Source organism: Panthera leo, chromosome B2 (assembly GCF_018350215.1).
Source record: "Panthera leo isolate Ple1 chromosome B2, P.leo_Ple1_pat1.1, whole genome shotgun sequence".
NCBI lineage: Eukaryota > Metazoa > Chordata > Mammalia > Carnivora > Felidae > Panthera > Panthera leo.
The window spans coordinates 74,292,989-74,308,050 of record NC_056683.1 but is presented as its reverse complement, the minus strand read 5'-3'; the positions used below and the strand labels follow the sequence as shown (position 1 = coordinate 74,308,050).

The following is a 15,062-nucleotide window of genomic DNA, read 5'->3' as shown; positions in this document are numbered from 1 at the left end:
TGCCTAGAGTAACAGAAATTAGTAATAGGCAAGAAAATGATACTGATGTCCACTGACATTTATCAGTTTGTTCCTTTGCAGTACCAACTATCCCCTTGAAGGTTCCCCTTTATCACACAAAAATCAAGTGCCTAACGGATTCAGAACCCAGATCGAGAGCAAGAGGCAGCCACTGGAGGGTGGTGGAAGCTGCTATTATTTGCTTCCAGGGTCTTTCATGCTTAGTCCAATGTCTGACACAAGCAGATGCTCAAAATACGATGCTGAACTGAGCTTGGACGTGCAAATTTAAAATCCTATGGCGAATGCTCCAGAGGTGATGTTACAACAGTAAGCAAATTATTAAAAGTTAATATGGATACCAGCTATTCTGCACACAGAAGTATCCTCTTCCCACGGGCAATTCAACAAAAAAGATAAAACAAAAAAAATTAACATTTATATTTAATAAAGCAGATATGTGTGATAATTCTGTGAAGGATATGATTAGGTTTATTTGGCTTGGCTTAAAGTCCAACATTTGCAGGTGGTAAATATTTTCTTAGCAAATATGACCTCTCAATATTGCTAGAACAAAGAGCAGAAGTAGAGAAGTCCATAATTTTACTAATTTGCAGACTTTGTATCTGCCTAATTAGAGACAATAAACTGTGAGCACAGACTATGTTACTCATTTTCTGTAGCTCCTGCAAAGCACAGTTTTGTCAATAAATGACATGGAGTAGAGCTAACGTTACAGCAAAATGCTAGACATTTGTCCAAAGAGAAAGGAATAAAGAAGCTAAAAAAAAAAAAAAAAGCAACAGTTGAGGTAAGCAGACCTTGAGCACTGGTTTACATGCTCTCCCTTTAAATGACCAGAACCTCCCCCCCACCCCCTAAGATTTTGGTCATAAACTCTGTAACTGCCTTAGAAGGTTCATATAAGAGATCTAAGCCATTAAGGGCTCTTCACCAGCTACAGGAATGATCACAATAGCAGTCACTGCAGAAGTTGATACATGTTTCTATTACAGGAGTGTGAGGGCAACATGCATTCCTCTCTGCAATCTGTAAGCATTAAAAGGACGTCACTGAACAAAAAATATCTTATCTCCAGCATTATTTCTGAAATAGAATTGTAAACAGCTCAGAAAAGCTCTTCTTACCTTGTCCTTGGCTATGGCTGGGGGCTGCTTTAAAACTTCTTTCACGGTCTGCATAACGGTTTCTGCTCTCATGACACTGATGGAGCGAACCAGTTCTACTAGTAAGAGCTGCTCTTCACTGGCTGCAGGGATGACCTGGATAAACACATCACTGCGGTTATGCACGTACGTGGGCACACAGGCCTTTTAAGAGAAATCACAGAATTAAGAGAATATTTCATGGACTCTTTTTAATATAAAGGACTTTACAGGTCTTTTGATTAGGTAAAATATATGTACTTTTTATCAATACAATGTATACATCATTTCAAAAAATCAAATAGGACAGTAAGCTATGTCCTATCCTATATTTCACACCCTAGATCAACCATGCTCAACTCTTAGCTCTTTTCTTTTTGAGTAATACACACGGCTATTTTTAACTGTTTTGTGTCTTTTTTTTTTTTTTTCCGATTTCCTACTGACTTCCTACCTCAGAAGACAAAAACTTAGCTCCCTTACATTTTTCTCCCTATCCTCCCAACATAGTTATGTTGTAATTTTATTTAAATAAATATCCAATATTCATATGACTATTTATGGTTGTACTATGTATTATACTGCCCTTACATTTCTTTCACTTTTTGTTTTTCCTAGAGCTAATAAACTGCTCTATTTTTGTTTGGTTTTCTCCATCTTGATCACAAATTCATCCTCAAATGCTCCAACAACTGTAAATCTCTCATTACATATTAAAATACATTAGGTAATTATTAATCTTCTACCTCTTCCTTTTCCTTTTTTTTTTTTTTTTTTAAAGTTTATTTCAAGAGGGAGAGATAGAAAGCGTGCACCCGTACAAACCAGGGAGAGGCAGAGAGAAAGGGAGAGAAAGAATCCCAAGCAACATCCGTGCTGTCAGCACAGAGCCTCATGTAGGGCTTGACTTCAGTAACCGTGAGATCACGAGCTGAGCTGAAATCAAGAGTCGGACACTTAACTGACCGAGCCACCCAGGTAGCCCCCCCTTTTTTTTTTTTTCCCTTGAGATATCTACTTGAGGTCTTTCTGCTCTCTTTCTGGGTTGGTACTCTGTAGGTTTGCATAGTAACATCTTGATAACTTTTCTGTGACCGTCAGCCTTCTGTGTCAGAACCCCTATTGCTTGGATCCCCCTATTTCTTGGTTTATTCCTCCTCTAATGGAGAGGATCTTCCAGGTGCTGAGAGAGGGGGAACTGATGGTAATGACTTTTTTAAAAAAATAGATATTGCATGGTTCAAAACGCTTTGAGTAACAGTTTGGGTTTAGCGTTATAACTTGAAACTGATTTTCCCATAATTTCCAGTGCTGCTCTTAACAAGTTTTATCATTTTTCCACTGAATAGGAACAGTATTTTCTCCGAAGAAGATTTTCAGATCTTTTATCTCCAATGTTCTGACATTACATGCTGATCTTTGAGTAAATCTCTTTTTTTCACAATGTCTGTGCAAACTCATTTCTTTCATTTCTGGAAAATTTCCTTTTACTATTTCGTTAAATTTTTCCCCGTCATTTTTTTGTTCTTTGTTTCTGCAAAAAGATATTGAGCCTCCAGTATCATTCTCCTAATTTTGTGATCTCCTTTACCCTACTTCCCTATCTCTAAATTTATATTTTATTTCTAGTATTTATCTGCTTTGTTTTATATTCATGATGGGGCGCCTGGGTGGCTCAGTCAGTTAAGCGTCTGACTTTGGCTCAGGTCATGATCTCACAGCTTGTGGGTTTTGAGCCTCACATTGGGCTCTGTGCTGACAGAGCTCACACTCTGTCTCTTTCTCAAAAGAGAGAGACAGAGACAGAATGCGAGTAGGTTAGGGGTGGAAAGAGAGGGAGACAGAATCCGAAGCAGGACCCAGGCTCCGAGCTGTCAGCACAAGAGCCCGACGCGGGGCTCAAACTCACGAGCTGTGAGGTCTTGACCTGAGTCGAAGTCGGACGCTCAACCAACTAAGCCACCCAGGAGCCCCAACATTAAAAAATTTTTAAAAAAGTTTTATATTCATGAACAATTTTAATTTTTGCAAATCTCTTTCTTATAATCTTATTTCATGGATGTAACATAGCTTCCCCTCTTAGAAAGGCACTGTTGTTATTACTTGAATGTTATTCTGTAACTTGCATTGTTTCTTTTGACTTTATCTAGTTGTTTTTCTCATTGTCTATCATATTAGAGACTTTCTTTATGTGACCAGTAATCCTTGGCTCTTTATTCATATTTAAATGTGAGGAATAGTAATAAAGCTAATATTTACCGAGTGCTTATTAAGTGCCAGGCATTGCTCTAAGTGCCACATAAATATTCTTCCAATTCTCACAACCTCATGAAGTAGTATACTTCTTCTCCAGGGTCATATAGTTAGGGATTAAAGTAAGGATTTGAACTGCATGGATCTGGTTTCAAAGTCTGTGCTGTTAACAACTACACTATTATTGCCTTTGAAAAAGGAATTAAAAAGTGATGGGAATTCAAGCATTTATGTGCAAGACTGATGGGTAGGGAGGCTTCCCTGTGTGGTGACTACAGCCTAGTGTTTTTGTTTTTTGCTTTGTTATTCATTTTTATTTTTTAATATAAAATTTATTGTCAAATTGGTTTCCATACAACACCCAGCAGTCATCCCAAAATGTGCCCTCCTCAATACCCATCACCCACCCCCCCCATCAACCCTCAGTTTATTCTCAGTTTTTAAGAGTCTCTTATGGTTTGGCTCCATCCCTCTCTTTTTTTTGCCCTCCCCTCCCCCCATAGTCTTCTGTTAAGTTTCTCACGATCCACATAAGAGTGAAAACATATGGTATCTGTCTTTCTCTGTATGACTTATTTCACTTAGCATAACACTCTCCAGTTCCATCCACATTGCTACACATGGCCAGAATTCATTTTTTCTCATTGCCAAGTAGTATTCCATTGTATATATAAACCACAACTTCTTTATCCATTGATCAGTTGATGGACATTTAGGCTCTTCCCATAATTTGGCTATTATTGAAAGTGCTGCTATTAACATTGGGGTACAAGTGCCCCTATGCATGAGCACTCCTGTATCCCTGGGGTAAATTCTTAGCAGTGCTATTGCTGGGTCATAGGGTAGATCTATTTTTAATTTTTGGAGGAACCTCCACAGTTTTCCAGAGTGGCTGCACCAGTTTGCATTCCCACCAACAGTGCAAGAGGGTTCCCGTTTCTCCACATCCTCTCCAGCATCTATAGTCTCCTGATTTGTTCATTTTAACCACTCTGACTGGCATAAGGTGATATCTCAGTGTGGTTTTGATTTATATTTCCCTGATGAGGAGTGACATTGAGCATCTTTTCATGTGCCTGTTAGCCATCTGGATGTCTTCTTTAGAGAAGTGTCTATTCATTTCTTCACTGGATTATTTGTTTTTCGGGTGTGGAGTTTGGTGAGTTCTTTATAGATTTTGGATATTAGCCCTTTGTCTGATATGTCAATTGCAAATATCTTTTCCCATTCCATTGGTTGCCTTTTAGTTTTGTTGATGGTTTCCTTTGCAGTGCAGAAGCTTTTTATCTTCATGAGGTCCCAATAGTTCATTTTTGCTTTTAATTCCCTTGCCTTTGGGGATGTGTCAAATAAGAAATTGCTGTGGCTGAGGTCACAGAGGTTTTTTCCTGCTTTCTCCTCTAGGGTTTTGATGGTTTCCTGTCTCACATTTGGGTCCTTCATACATTTTGAGTTTATTTTTGTGAATGGTGTAAGAAAGTGGTCTAGTTTCATTCTTCTGCATGTTGCTGTCCAGTTCTCCCAGAACCATTTGTTAAAGAGACTGTCTTTTTTCCATTGGATATTCTTTCCCACTTTGTCAAAGATTAGTTTGCCATACTTTTGTGGATCCAATTCTGGAGTGTCTATTCTATTCCATTGGTCTATGTGTCTGTTTTTGTGCCAATACCACACTGTCTTGATGATTACAGCTTTGTAGTAGAGGCTAAAGTCTGGGATTGTGATGCCTCCTGCTTTGGTCTTCTTCTTCAAAATTACTTTGGCTATTTGGGGTCTTTTGCGGTTCCATACAAATTTTAGGATTGTTTGTTCTAGCTTCGAGAAGAATGCTGGTGCAATTTTGATTGGGATTGCGTTGAATGTGTACATTGCTTTGGGTAGTGTTGACATTTTAACAATATTTATTCTTCCAATCCATGAGCATGGAATGTTTTTCCATTTCTTAGTATCTTCTTCAATTTCCTTCATAAGCTTTCTATAGCTTTCAGCATACAGATCTTTTACATCTTTGGTTAGGTTTATTCCTAGGTATTTTATGATTCTTGGTGCAATTGTGAATGGGATCAGTTTCTTTGTCTTTCTTTTGCTTCACTATTAGTGTATAAGAATGCAACTGATTTCGATCAGACAATAAAAGGAAATCAAAGGCATCAAAATTGGCAAAGACGGAGTCAAGCTTTCACTTTTTGCAGATGACATGGTATTATACATAGAAAACCCGACAGACTCCACCAAAAGTCTGCTAGAACTGATACATGAATTCAGCAAAGTCGCAGGATACAAAATTAATGTGCAGCCTGAGCCTGGTGTTTTGTTAGTAGACTCAAAAACTTCAGCAACTATAGGTCTTTTTTTCTTGGTCAGGTCATTTTCCTAGAGGTGAATTCTCAAAATTCCTACCTAAGGGCAGTACTGCTTCCTGCCACCTCACTGGGGTGAGGCTGATGCCCATTTTTCAGTATGTAAACTTGTTGCAAATGCCCCTGTTTTCATCATGAAGTCTAATGTCTATCCCTGTGAATCTTGTGCTCTCAGGTTCAGAGCCTTTCTTGACCAAAGTCTTCACACAGCAAACTTGGCTCCAGTCTCTTGCTTGGGTAGGGTAAGAGAGTGGGTGGTGGCTTGGGTTGGGGAAAAGGGATCTAGAAGTGGTCTAGTTGTTCCTTATATAAATTTTCATTAATCCTCCAGATTTCACCCCATCCCAACACTTTGTCTTCAGAAGTACATGACATTTCTGAGGCACCTGGGTAGCTCAGTCAGTTAAGTGTCTGACTTCAGCTCAGGTCATGATCTCACAGTTTCAAGAGTTCGAGCCCCGTGTCAGGCTCTGTGCTGTCAGAGCATGCTCCTGATTCTGTGTGTCCCTCTCTCTCTGCCCCTACTTTGCTCATGATCTGTCTCCCCAAAATAAATAAAAACATTAAAAAAAAAAAGTGCGTAAGATTTCTACTTCCAGAGACCATCTGTAGTTTTACAGGGGCAAGTGGTTCCTTTTTTACAGCAATGTAGACTATCAATTTTCTCTACTAAATCTGTTACCACACAGATCTGTTGTTTTTCATCTTGGAAAATTTTGTTGATACTTCTTATTTTTCTGTGGTCAACTCCCTCAAGTTCTGTCATTGTGGGTTTATGTCTTTCTAAATTCTTTTACTCTCATTTTTGAAAGAAGAGCAGAGAAAAATGCATGTGTTTGATATGCCTTGTTAAACCACAGGTCCTTGGCTGATTTTAAATAGTCCAGGATTTCTGTTCTAATGTAGTATCTGCTACTGGATCCTCACATGCAAAAAAGTGTCCTAAGTAGCAATGTTCATTTACTTTTATTCCTTTTGAAACTTCAACATATATGTAATGTGAAATCAGCACAAAAATAACAGATCAGAAACCTTAAACTAGACAAATCATATATCTTATGTGAATGTTAATTATTTAATAGCCTAATATTCTAATGAGCCACTATGTATTTCCAACAAAGAACACTTTTGAGCTTTCAAACTCACAAAGCAACAATTTCACATATACAATCCAGTTAAACCAATATACTAATTACATTTAGAAACAAACTCCTTAAGCTATCATGTCTTAATGAAAAACTAGTCAAGATGAAAACTCTCCATATCATTCCTAAATGATAAACATTTAAAAAATACACTGTACTATGTTAACTTTTCCCTCTAAAATATAGTTAATATCATACTAATTTCTTTTTTTTACATAAAATGATTATTTTTATACTCCAGGCATTTAGGCAATACATCATTATCTAAACCTATAGAAAAACTATTGTTTCCACTCCTCATCCCACCCCAGCCCCACTGCCATTAATGGAGACTTGAAAATTGGCATGTACTCACCAAATGCTTATCAAACGAAAATAAAAATATCAAATGGCTGAACACATACCTTGGTCCTCGTGGTCGTTTTGTTTTGTCTTCTTTCATTCCACACAAATGCAATAGCAGCCATAAAATGAACACCATGATTCATTGAAATGGGGCCCAATAATTCAAGGATCTGTTGTCTCAAGTTCTAAAACAATTTAAACAAATGACAAGTGGATTTTAGTTGTTTTTTTAAAAATAATATATAATACTTTCATGTTTTGCTACCTAAATAACAGTAGAGGAAATTTTAATAGTGTTAAGAGATGCAATCATGGTCATTTTAATTGGAAAAGAAAATTTCTATATTTGACACTATATAATGACACTATATAATGACAACTGCCAATCAGCCAAATGCAACAGTCTCTAGAAATAATAGGAAAACACTATATATGAAGTTCAATTACATTTGATGTCGATTTCTTTAAAAAAGAAAAGGGTTTTTTTTTTAAAGTAAAGTTATACAAAAGAAAAACAAAGTTTAATCTAAACCTAAGTACTTAGATAAAACTTTCTAATGGTGGAAAAGTTTCCACTCTTCTCCTTCCCTCAATTTCAGTTGTGCTCCCATTATTCCCAGATCTAGGGAGTCAGGTCAAGGAGTAAGAACAGGTAACTTGACAAAAGTTGTCAAATTCGACATATTATTATTCAATTGAATAATTGAATAATATGCCTTGAAATATAATTTTCCTCTAAATATAAAGTAGAAAATTTGGAAAATGCCTGAGTATGAGAAAAAAAAATTTTAAACTCAACCATTAATCACATCATCCTGAGATAATCACTATTACTACATTAATATATTACTATTACTACTATACTACATTATACTGCATATAATTTTTCATGTAATTATAAATATAAGATTTGTTCAATTATGTAACATGATAGTGTCAGTAGTTTTATACATTCTCCATCCACTTAGATTTTTTCAAAACTGCAATTATTAGGGGCCCCTGGGTGGCTCAGTCAGTTGAGCGTCCGACTTCAGCTCAGGTCATGATCTCACAGCTCTTGAGTTCGAGCCCCGCATCGGGCTCTGTGCTGAAAGCTCAGGGCCTGGAGCCTGCTTCAGATTCTGTGTTTCCTCTCTCTGCCCCTCCCTGACTTGTGCTCTCTCTCAAAAAATAAGTAAATATATAAAAAAAAAAACTTAAAAAAAAAAGTGCAATTATTAGTAGCTACATAATATAACACTAAAAGAGTTAATTTAACCTTTTCCTTATTTACTGTTTAGGATCTTTGTGTCACTAAATAAGGCTATAAAGATATATAAAGATATCTATCTATCCATCTATCTATAATATATCTTTGCCTAATTTTGATTGCCTTAGAACTGATTACTAAAGTAGCTTACTAGGTCAGACTACCAAATTTTTTAAGTTCTCTGTACATGTTGCTAAACTGTTTTCCAGGAGGACTTTGCATATTAAAATGTCAACTTTAAAAATCCTCAATAAAGGGAACAAAATTATAATATGTATGAACGAACCTCAAAAACATTTTGTCACATAAAAGAAGCCAGATACAAAAGACTAAATAACATGTGATTTCATTTATAAAAAATGTCCAAAAAAACCAAACTTATATGTAGAGTAAACAGGTTAATGGTTGGTTGGAGTTGGTGATGAAAATAGGGAGTGACTGCAAATGGGCCCTGGAATCTTTTTGTGGTGATGAACATGTTCAAAAATTGTGGTGACAATGTACTAGAAAACTGTCCATGTACTAAGAAAAAAAATCATTGTACTGTATACACTTAAAATGGGTGAAATTTGTGATATATTTCTCAATGAAATAGTTAAAATTATTTGAGAATTAATTAATTTATGCAGCATGCTGCATACAATCTTTTCACGAGATGGTGAATACAATCTTTAGGAAAGTCCTTGAATGTTCTCTTGAGCTCCACAGATGAAGTGTGAATTGTCTAACCTTTGTGGCTCCAAGATTAATAGTGGTGACAGACGCAGAGGCAGCAACAGCCATCTTTTCTGAGGAATCAGCCTGATGCAGGATGCTCCAGAGCAAAGTCACAGAGGACATGATCATGTGAAGGATGGAGAGGATTCCACTGCGGGCTTCAAACAAGTGTTTTTGGTCTACGTTGACCAAAAGCTATTAAAGTCAGGGGAAAAATACATATCACTTACTGAAGTTTATAAGTGGCTACTTACTAGACCTCAGTCTTGAAAAAGGAATCAAATATTTCTGCAGTCTTACTTGGTGATACTGAGTAGTAGGATCCAACAAACAGTAATGAATAATGGCTGTGATCCCTTCTAAAAGAGTAAGAATCATATCTGGTGGAATGATTGATGCCATCCACAGAGGCCTGAAATAAAATGTACTCAGTTGAACACAAGTTCTGTGAAAGACAAATTCATGTTTTAATCAATGGTAAATGTCCAGCATGTGCTAGGCACAGAGTAGGTACTCAATAAAAAATACATAAATAAATGACTAAGAGCATAAATTAGAAGCTTTTACATCCCAATCTATGAAGTGAGTGAGTTGTACTAGAGTTCTTTGGCTAAACAAATTCAATACGAAGTAAACAAATATAGCTAGTAAATCTCTAGCAACTGTGTAACAGCAGGCATATCAATATTAACTGATAAAGGCAATTTTCTTATATTTTACATGTAATAGCTAAGGTTATATAGGAGATTAAATACTAGTCGATGAAACATTTGACTAATTTCTGACAGACTAATTGAACACGGGGATACAGGTGGAATTCACCACTAAACCATGAAGATCAGAAACAAGAAATAAAATCAGACAGGAAAGCAATTATTTTTAATTTAAAATTAATTTTAGTGTGCAATTAATTTCTACTTAGATAATTTATCATTTAAAACTAGGGAAACCCTTTGCTGGGCTTTGTATTAGTTTCGCCTGCTCGTTCAAGAACATCTAAATTAATGTTTCTTCCCTTAGGAGAAAAAAGGCCTCTTTAAATCTTCCTCCTCCTTCCCATACTTAATTCTTTTATTGACACTCTTCCTCAGGGTGAGTTTCCTTCTTCGTGAAAATAATATACTATTTGTAACCTACTGATACCATTAATTTATGTACTCAAATTATAACGGACTTTCTGGATGATTAAGTAGTCCTAATGTGAAAAATGTCCATGATAAAGTTAAAAATCAATGCTTACCTACTATCAGATAATCCTGTTTCGTATTTGTACTGCTGAATTAGATTATCTAAATTTCTGCAAAGCTGTAGTGTCACAGAAACAACCACTCTCTGTAGAACTTTTCCCATGTAAGGCAGAGTAGATGTGATTAAACCAATCCACTGTGGGTGCATCTTACAAGCACAGTGTTGATGCAAAGCTCGTATTACTGCACAGAGGAACATGCCTTGACATGTAATTGGCTGAGCATGCAAATACTGAAGAGAAGTCATGGGCTGATGGGGATTGATGTGTTCCAGGTCAGATACAACGAAATCGAAACCCGTTTCATTCTCTTCGGGGATAGTCATTACCCGGTGTTCTAGAACAATGAGCCTCTGAAGCACTTTAAGAAGCTGTGACTGGAGTGTGCTGCCATTGTCAAATTCATCCTCTGAGAAATTGATAAGGCTGTCTTCTGAGAAACCTTCTTCCACGGCAATCATGTTTTTACCTGCCATTTTCTCACTATGCCATTTCTGTGCACTAAAGATAGATGACAGCAAACAGTGAAGAATCACTTTCTGAACTTTGCACTTAGATAACATGTCAGAGATAAAACTAGGGAAACCCTTTGCTGAGCTTTCTATTACTTTTGCCAGCTCAGTAAAGAGAAGTGTCAAAATTTCTATGCTCATCATCTGCATGTTTCGATTGCCTATTAAATCTTGTGCAGTGACCTTGACGTGAGTTGGGTAATGGCTTCTCATGTAATATAAGCAGAGGGAAATAAGAATTTCTATGTACATAGAACTCCGGAAGTTATGATTAGAGTCTACTGGAATGTGACTATAAAAGTCTTTGCCCATAACAGAAATCCGGTGTCTGGCCAAGAGATTCTGAAGCAGAGACAACTGAGGGGTATATGCATTATTTACACTAGTGGTTGAAATGGCATTTACAAAAGTAATAGGGTTAGTTTTCAGGATGGCTTTGATGGCAGAAAAAGCATACAGAGTCCTTGATGAATCATACAACTGGAGATACAGAAGCACATGCTGATAGAGTGGGTGGATGTTGAAATGGGGAGATTTCCGTGATCCTGGAGAACCCATATCACTCTCAATTTCAGAAATCTCTCCTTCTCCACAGCTGTACCAGTTCTCTAAATCCAGACCATCGCTGAAGAATACACTGGTTTGTTTGAGTTTTTCATTTGAAGCTTTTTTCTTGTCGTCATCCTTTTTTCTGGCAAGTTTTACTTTAGGTTTTGCTCCCGGTTGTTTACCTGACTCCTTAACAATGGTCTCTTTCTCGGAGACTTTTTCTGATAATTTTTCTTTGAAGCTGAACTGAATACTGCTGTGACTCCTCTGCCTGGATTTAGTTTCTATGGAAGCAGCATTAGAGTCCTGGAGAATCTGTGTGGTTCCTGAAATACAAGGTGAGGAACTATTTCTGGAGATTCCATTTGCCACACACTCACGGCCTCCCTCTGCAGACACAGCCAGCAACTGAGAACTGTCGTTACTCAGCAAAGCACTCTGACCCTGTGGAGCAGACTGCTCGTCAGTTTTAAGAGCCTCCTCACCTGGACCTACATCACTGTACTCTGGGGGCACAGCTTCCATTTCTAACTGAGAAGTCAATGATGCAGATTCTGCTTCGAGGCCACTTACGACTTTACATATCAGGTCAAACACTACCTGCTGAACATCATCATCTGGGGAGCTTGCACCTGGCACTTGAGAATCTTCTTGGGCGTTCACATTTTCAGGATCTACTTCGTAACTCAAGTTGTCCCCAGCAGAGGACTGTGAGCATCCAGAGTCGGAACTCTGAAGTACTTCTATCTGCTGGTCTGGAAGATCAAAATCAGATACAACCATTGGAATTGTCTCACTGCTGGTACTTAGAAGGGAAAGTCTGTCACTCAATGGATTAACAGTGAGACTAAAGTTCTCTATTTCGTCCATAGTGAGTGGCTTTTCACCACTTCCTTTAGATGCAATGAATTGTACTTGGCTTACTGGCATATGAGAAAAATAGTAAAGAAGGAAAAAGATAAAATACATTAAAATGATTGAAATGTAGACTGAACTCAAGATTCTTAATCATTAGCTTCATCACCTTATACCTTCCTACGAAAATTACATTTTGTTACTATTTTAGACCCTTTAAGTTAGAAAATTATGTAGATGACTATTAACTAGAATTTAGTAAAGACAACTCAACAATAGAAGGAGTATTATTTAATTGAATTAAATAAAACAACACATTAAAAACAGCTACAATATCAAAATTTGCCCTTACTCCCAAATAAGGTATCTTTTTTTTTTTTTTTTTACTGCAGTTCAAAATTTTGTTTTTTCCTCCCTTTGTAATATTTCCCTTAATTATTTTATTTCTAAGAATTCAAATACTTCAGTAGTTGATATGTATATATATATACACACATACGTATATGTATATATATACACACACACACACATATATAAGCTTGATTTCAATAAAATTCAATATTTACAAATTATCAACATTATCAATATTCAACATTTATGAATTATAAGTAGGGCCCTAAATCAAGAGACAATGAGGGTGAGAGAAGGAAAAGACATCATTGCTCTCTCTAGAGTTTGAACTTGGTAGGGGATCACAAATATATTCATCCATTTCTGTACTTTTTGGAGAGCATACAGTGCTGATGGCATTCTTTTAAGAAAGAGCAAAAGGCTTAGTTCCATATGTGTATTACAAAGCAAATGTTATAGAATTCAGGGAAAGCATCATGACCCTACAGGTAAGGAGATCAATCTCGGAGGAAAGGTGAGAATTCAGCAGACAGGCAGGAATGGCAGCAGGTAAAGGGCTAGCAGAAAGAAGTTCAGGCAATAGGAAGGGTAGAACATGCTCTGAGAAGACTCAGGGGAAGCAGTGGAAAGTCGGGCTCTATAGAGGGCTCTGTCCATACTCTGTAGAAACACATTAAAGATGAAATGGGGGCATGACGGTGTAGCTGCAGCTTCATCACACAGCAGCCATGGGACTTTGAGAAAGCCCTGGCCCGCTAAGCATCTCTACCTGCTCGGTAAAATGAACTTTTTATTACTGACCTCCCAGGATTATTAGTCAAGATGTGAATGAGTTTTGTGAGAATCTTTTGTCCCTAAAGTATAATAAGTTAATCTAAGGACCCATTATCACTGTATGGTAGATGTCTTCACTCGACAATTTGTAAAATGTAGACTTCCAAGTAATAATAGTGAACACCTAACTAACACTTATGATAGGCCAGTCTGCACTAAACATTTGTAGACATTTGTTTGCAGTCACAAACAGGACTATGTGTTATGTTCACAATGAAGCCTGGAAAGGTGGGTACTACTATTCCCATTTCACAGATGAGGAAAATGACTCATGAAATACAAATGGGCATTACAAGCTTTTTTTTTTATTCCCAGTGAAGTATCTCTAGAGCCTCGCAAAACCAAAATTGCTCATTAAACTCTAAAGGTATTCCATCAAAATTGAAGACTGTCTCTGAAAGCTGTGCTGACTCCTTCCTTGAAAGAGTCAACTGATAAGAGAAATCCAAGTCCTCTAAGATGACCATTGATGAAGTACATTCTGGCATGGGCCCACGTGAGCACTGCCAGTACACATGGACGGGAGAAAATAAGTCCATGGAGAAAACCTCACTGTTGCCAATCACTATTGTGTTCACTTCTCATTTCATTTTAATAACTTAATTCTAAATAAAGCTGTTCTACTTCCATGTGATATTCACCATTGCTGCAGGCAAAATTTTGCATGAAATGCTTGTCACTCTCTTCTCCGGGATAATAGGGAGCCTTATTCCAATAGCGTTCTGCTTGTACACGCTGCACTGAAACCCTCTGAGTTTTGGGATGAAGCAGGAGCAATAGCAATGGTTCCAAAACTCTTGCAATATCATGTCTTTGTAGCACTTGGTTCAGCCAGGCTTGTCCCACAGAGCTGGTGGAACCATCGAGACTGTTAAGGCTATCTAACATGATGAACAGTGACCTACAATAAACACCAATAATTAAAACAAAGAACAAAACATCTACTTTAATTGTCACACTCTAGTTTTTCTTAAACCAATATTACTGTAAGTTTTATTTTTAATTAACTTTTTAAAAGTAGTCATACTTCAGAAAAACTTTTGACCACATCATTTTAATAATCTTAATCCCTACAGTCTCAGTAGATATGAAAAAGGAGAAAATCGTCTTTTCCCTTTTCTTATATACTTGTGTTTTAATTTCCCAAGCATACATTACTTTTATAAGATAAGTACTAATGAACAAGGGAGAAAAAAAAACTTAGTTTTGTTTCACCAATGTACTCCTGCTCATATCACCAAATACTGAACTCTGTGCAAGTTAACACTACTTCCATGCTCTGCTGTGCCCAATCTCTTTATGAGGCAAACCTGTGTGCTTAACTCAAAGAAAGAACTTCTGTGAAAGTTATGGAGGTGTGGCTTGGAATCTGAAAACCCGAGATTCAAATCTGGGCTACCAGCTCTACATCATGTGTGGTCTTGGGCAAGACACTTATTTCTCTGGTCCTTCAGTGCCTCACTTGGATGATGAGAAAAGG

The 15,062-nt window shown here is 37.1% G+C and overlaps 1 protein-coding gene across 7 annotated transcripts in view; it reads right to left on the bottom strand.

Moving 5' to 3' along the window:
• DOP1A (DOP1 leucine zipper like protein A) overlaps positions 1–15,062 on the bottom strand; it is a 111,210-nt gene that overhangs the window by 19,666 nt on the left and 76,482 nt on the right. For 3 of the 7 annotated variants that reach the window (XM_042939240.1, XM_042939243.1, XM_042939246.1), the window contains 6 exons: positions 14,224–14,483; positions 10,476–12,465; positions 9,536–9,647; positions 9,248–9,430; positions 7,329–7,454; positions 1,149–1,331 (listed from right to left, as the gene is read on the bottom strand). In XM_042939240.1, coding sequence (XP_042795174.1) covers positions 1,149–1,331; positions 7,329–7,454; positions 9,248–9,430; positions 9,536–9,647; positions 10,476–12,465; positions 14,224–14,483 — 2,854 coding nt within the window. The remainder of the gene's footprint in view (positions 1–1,148; positions 1,332–7,328; positions 7,455–9,247; positions 9,431–9,535; positions 9,648–10,475; positions 12,466–14,223; positions 14,484–15,062) is intronic. The other 4 variants (XM_042939241.1, XM_042939244.1, XM_042939245.1 and 1 more) reach the window with 3 other exon arrangements.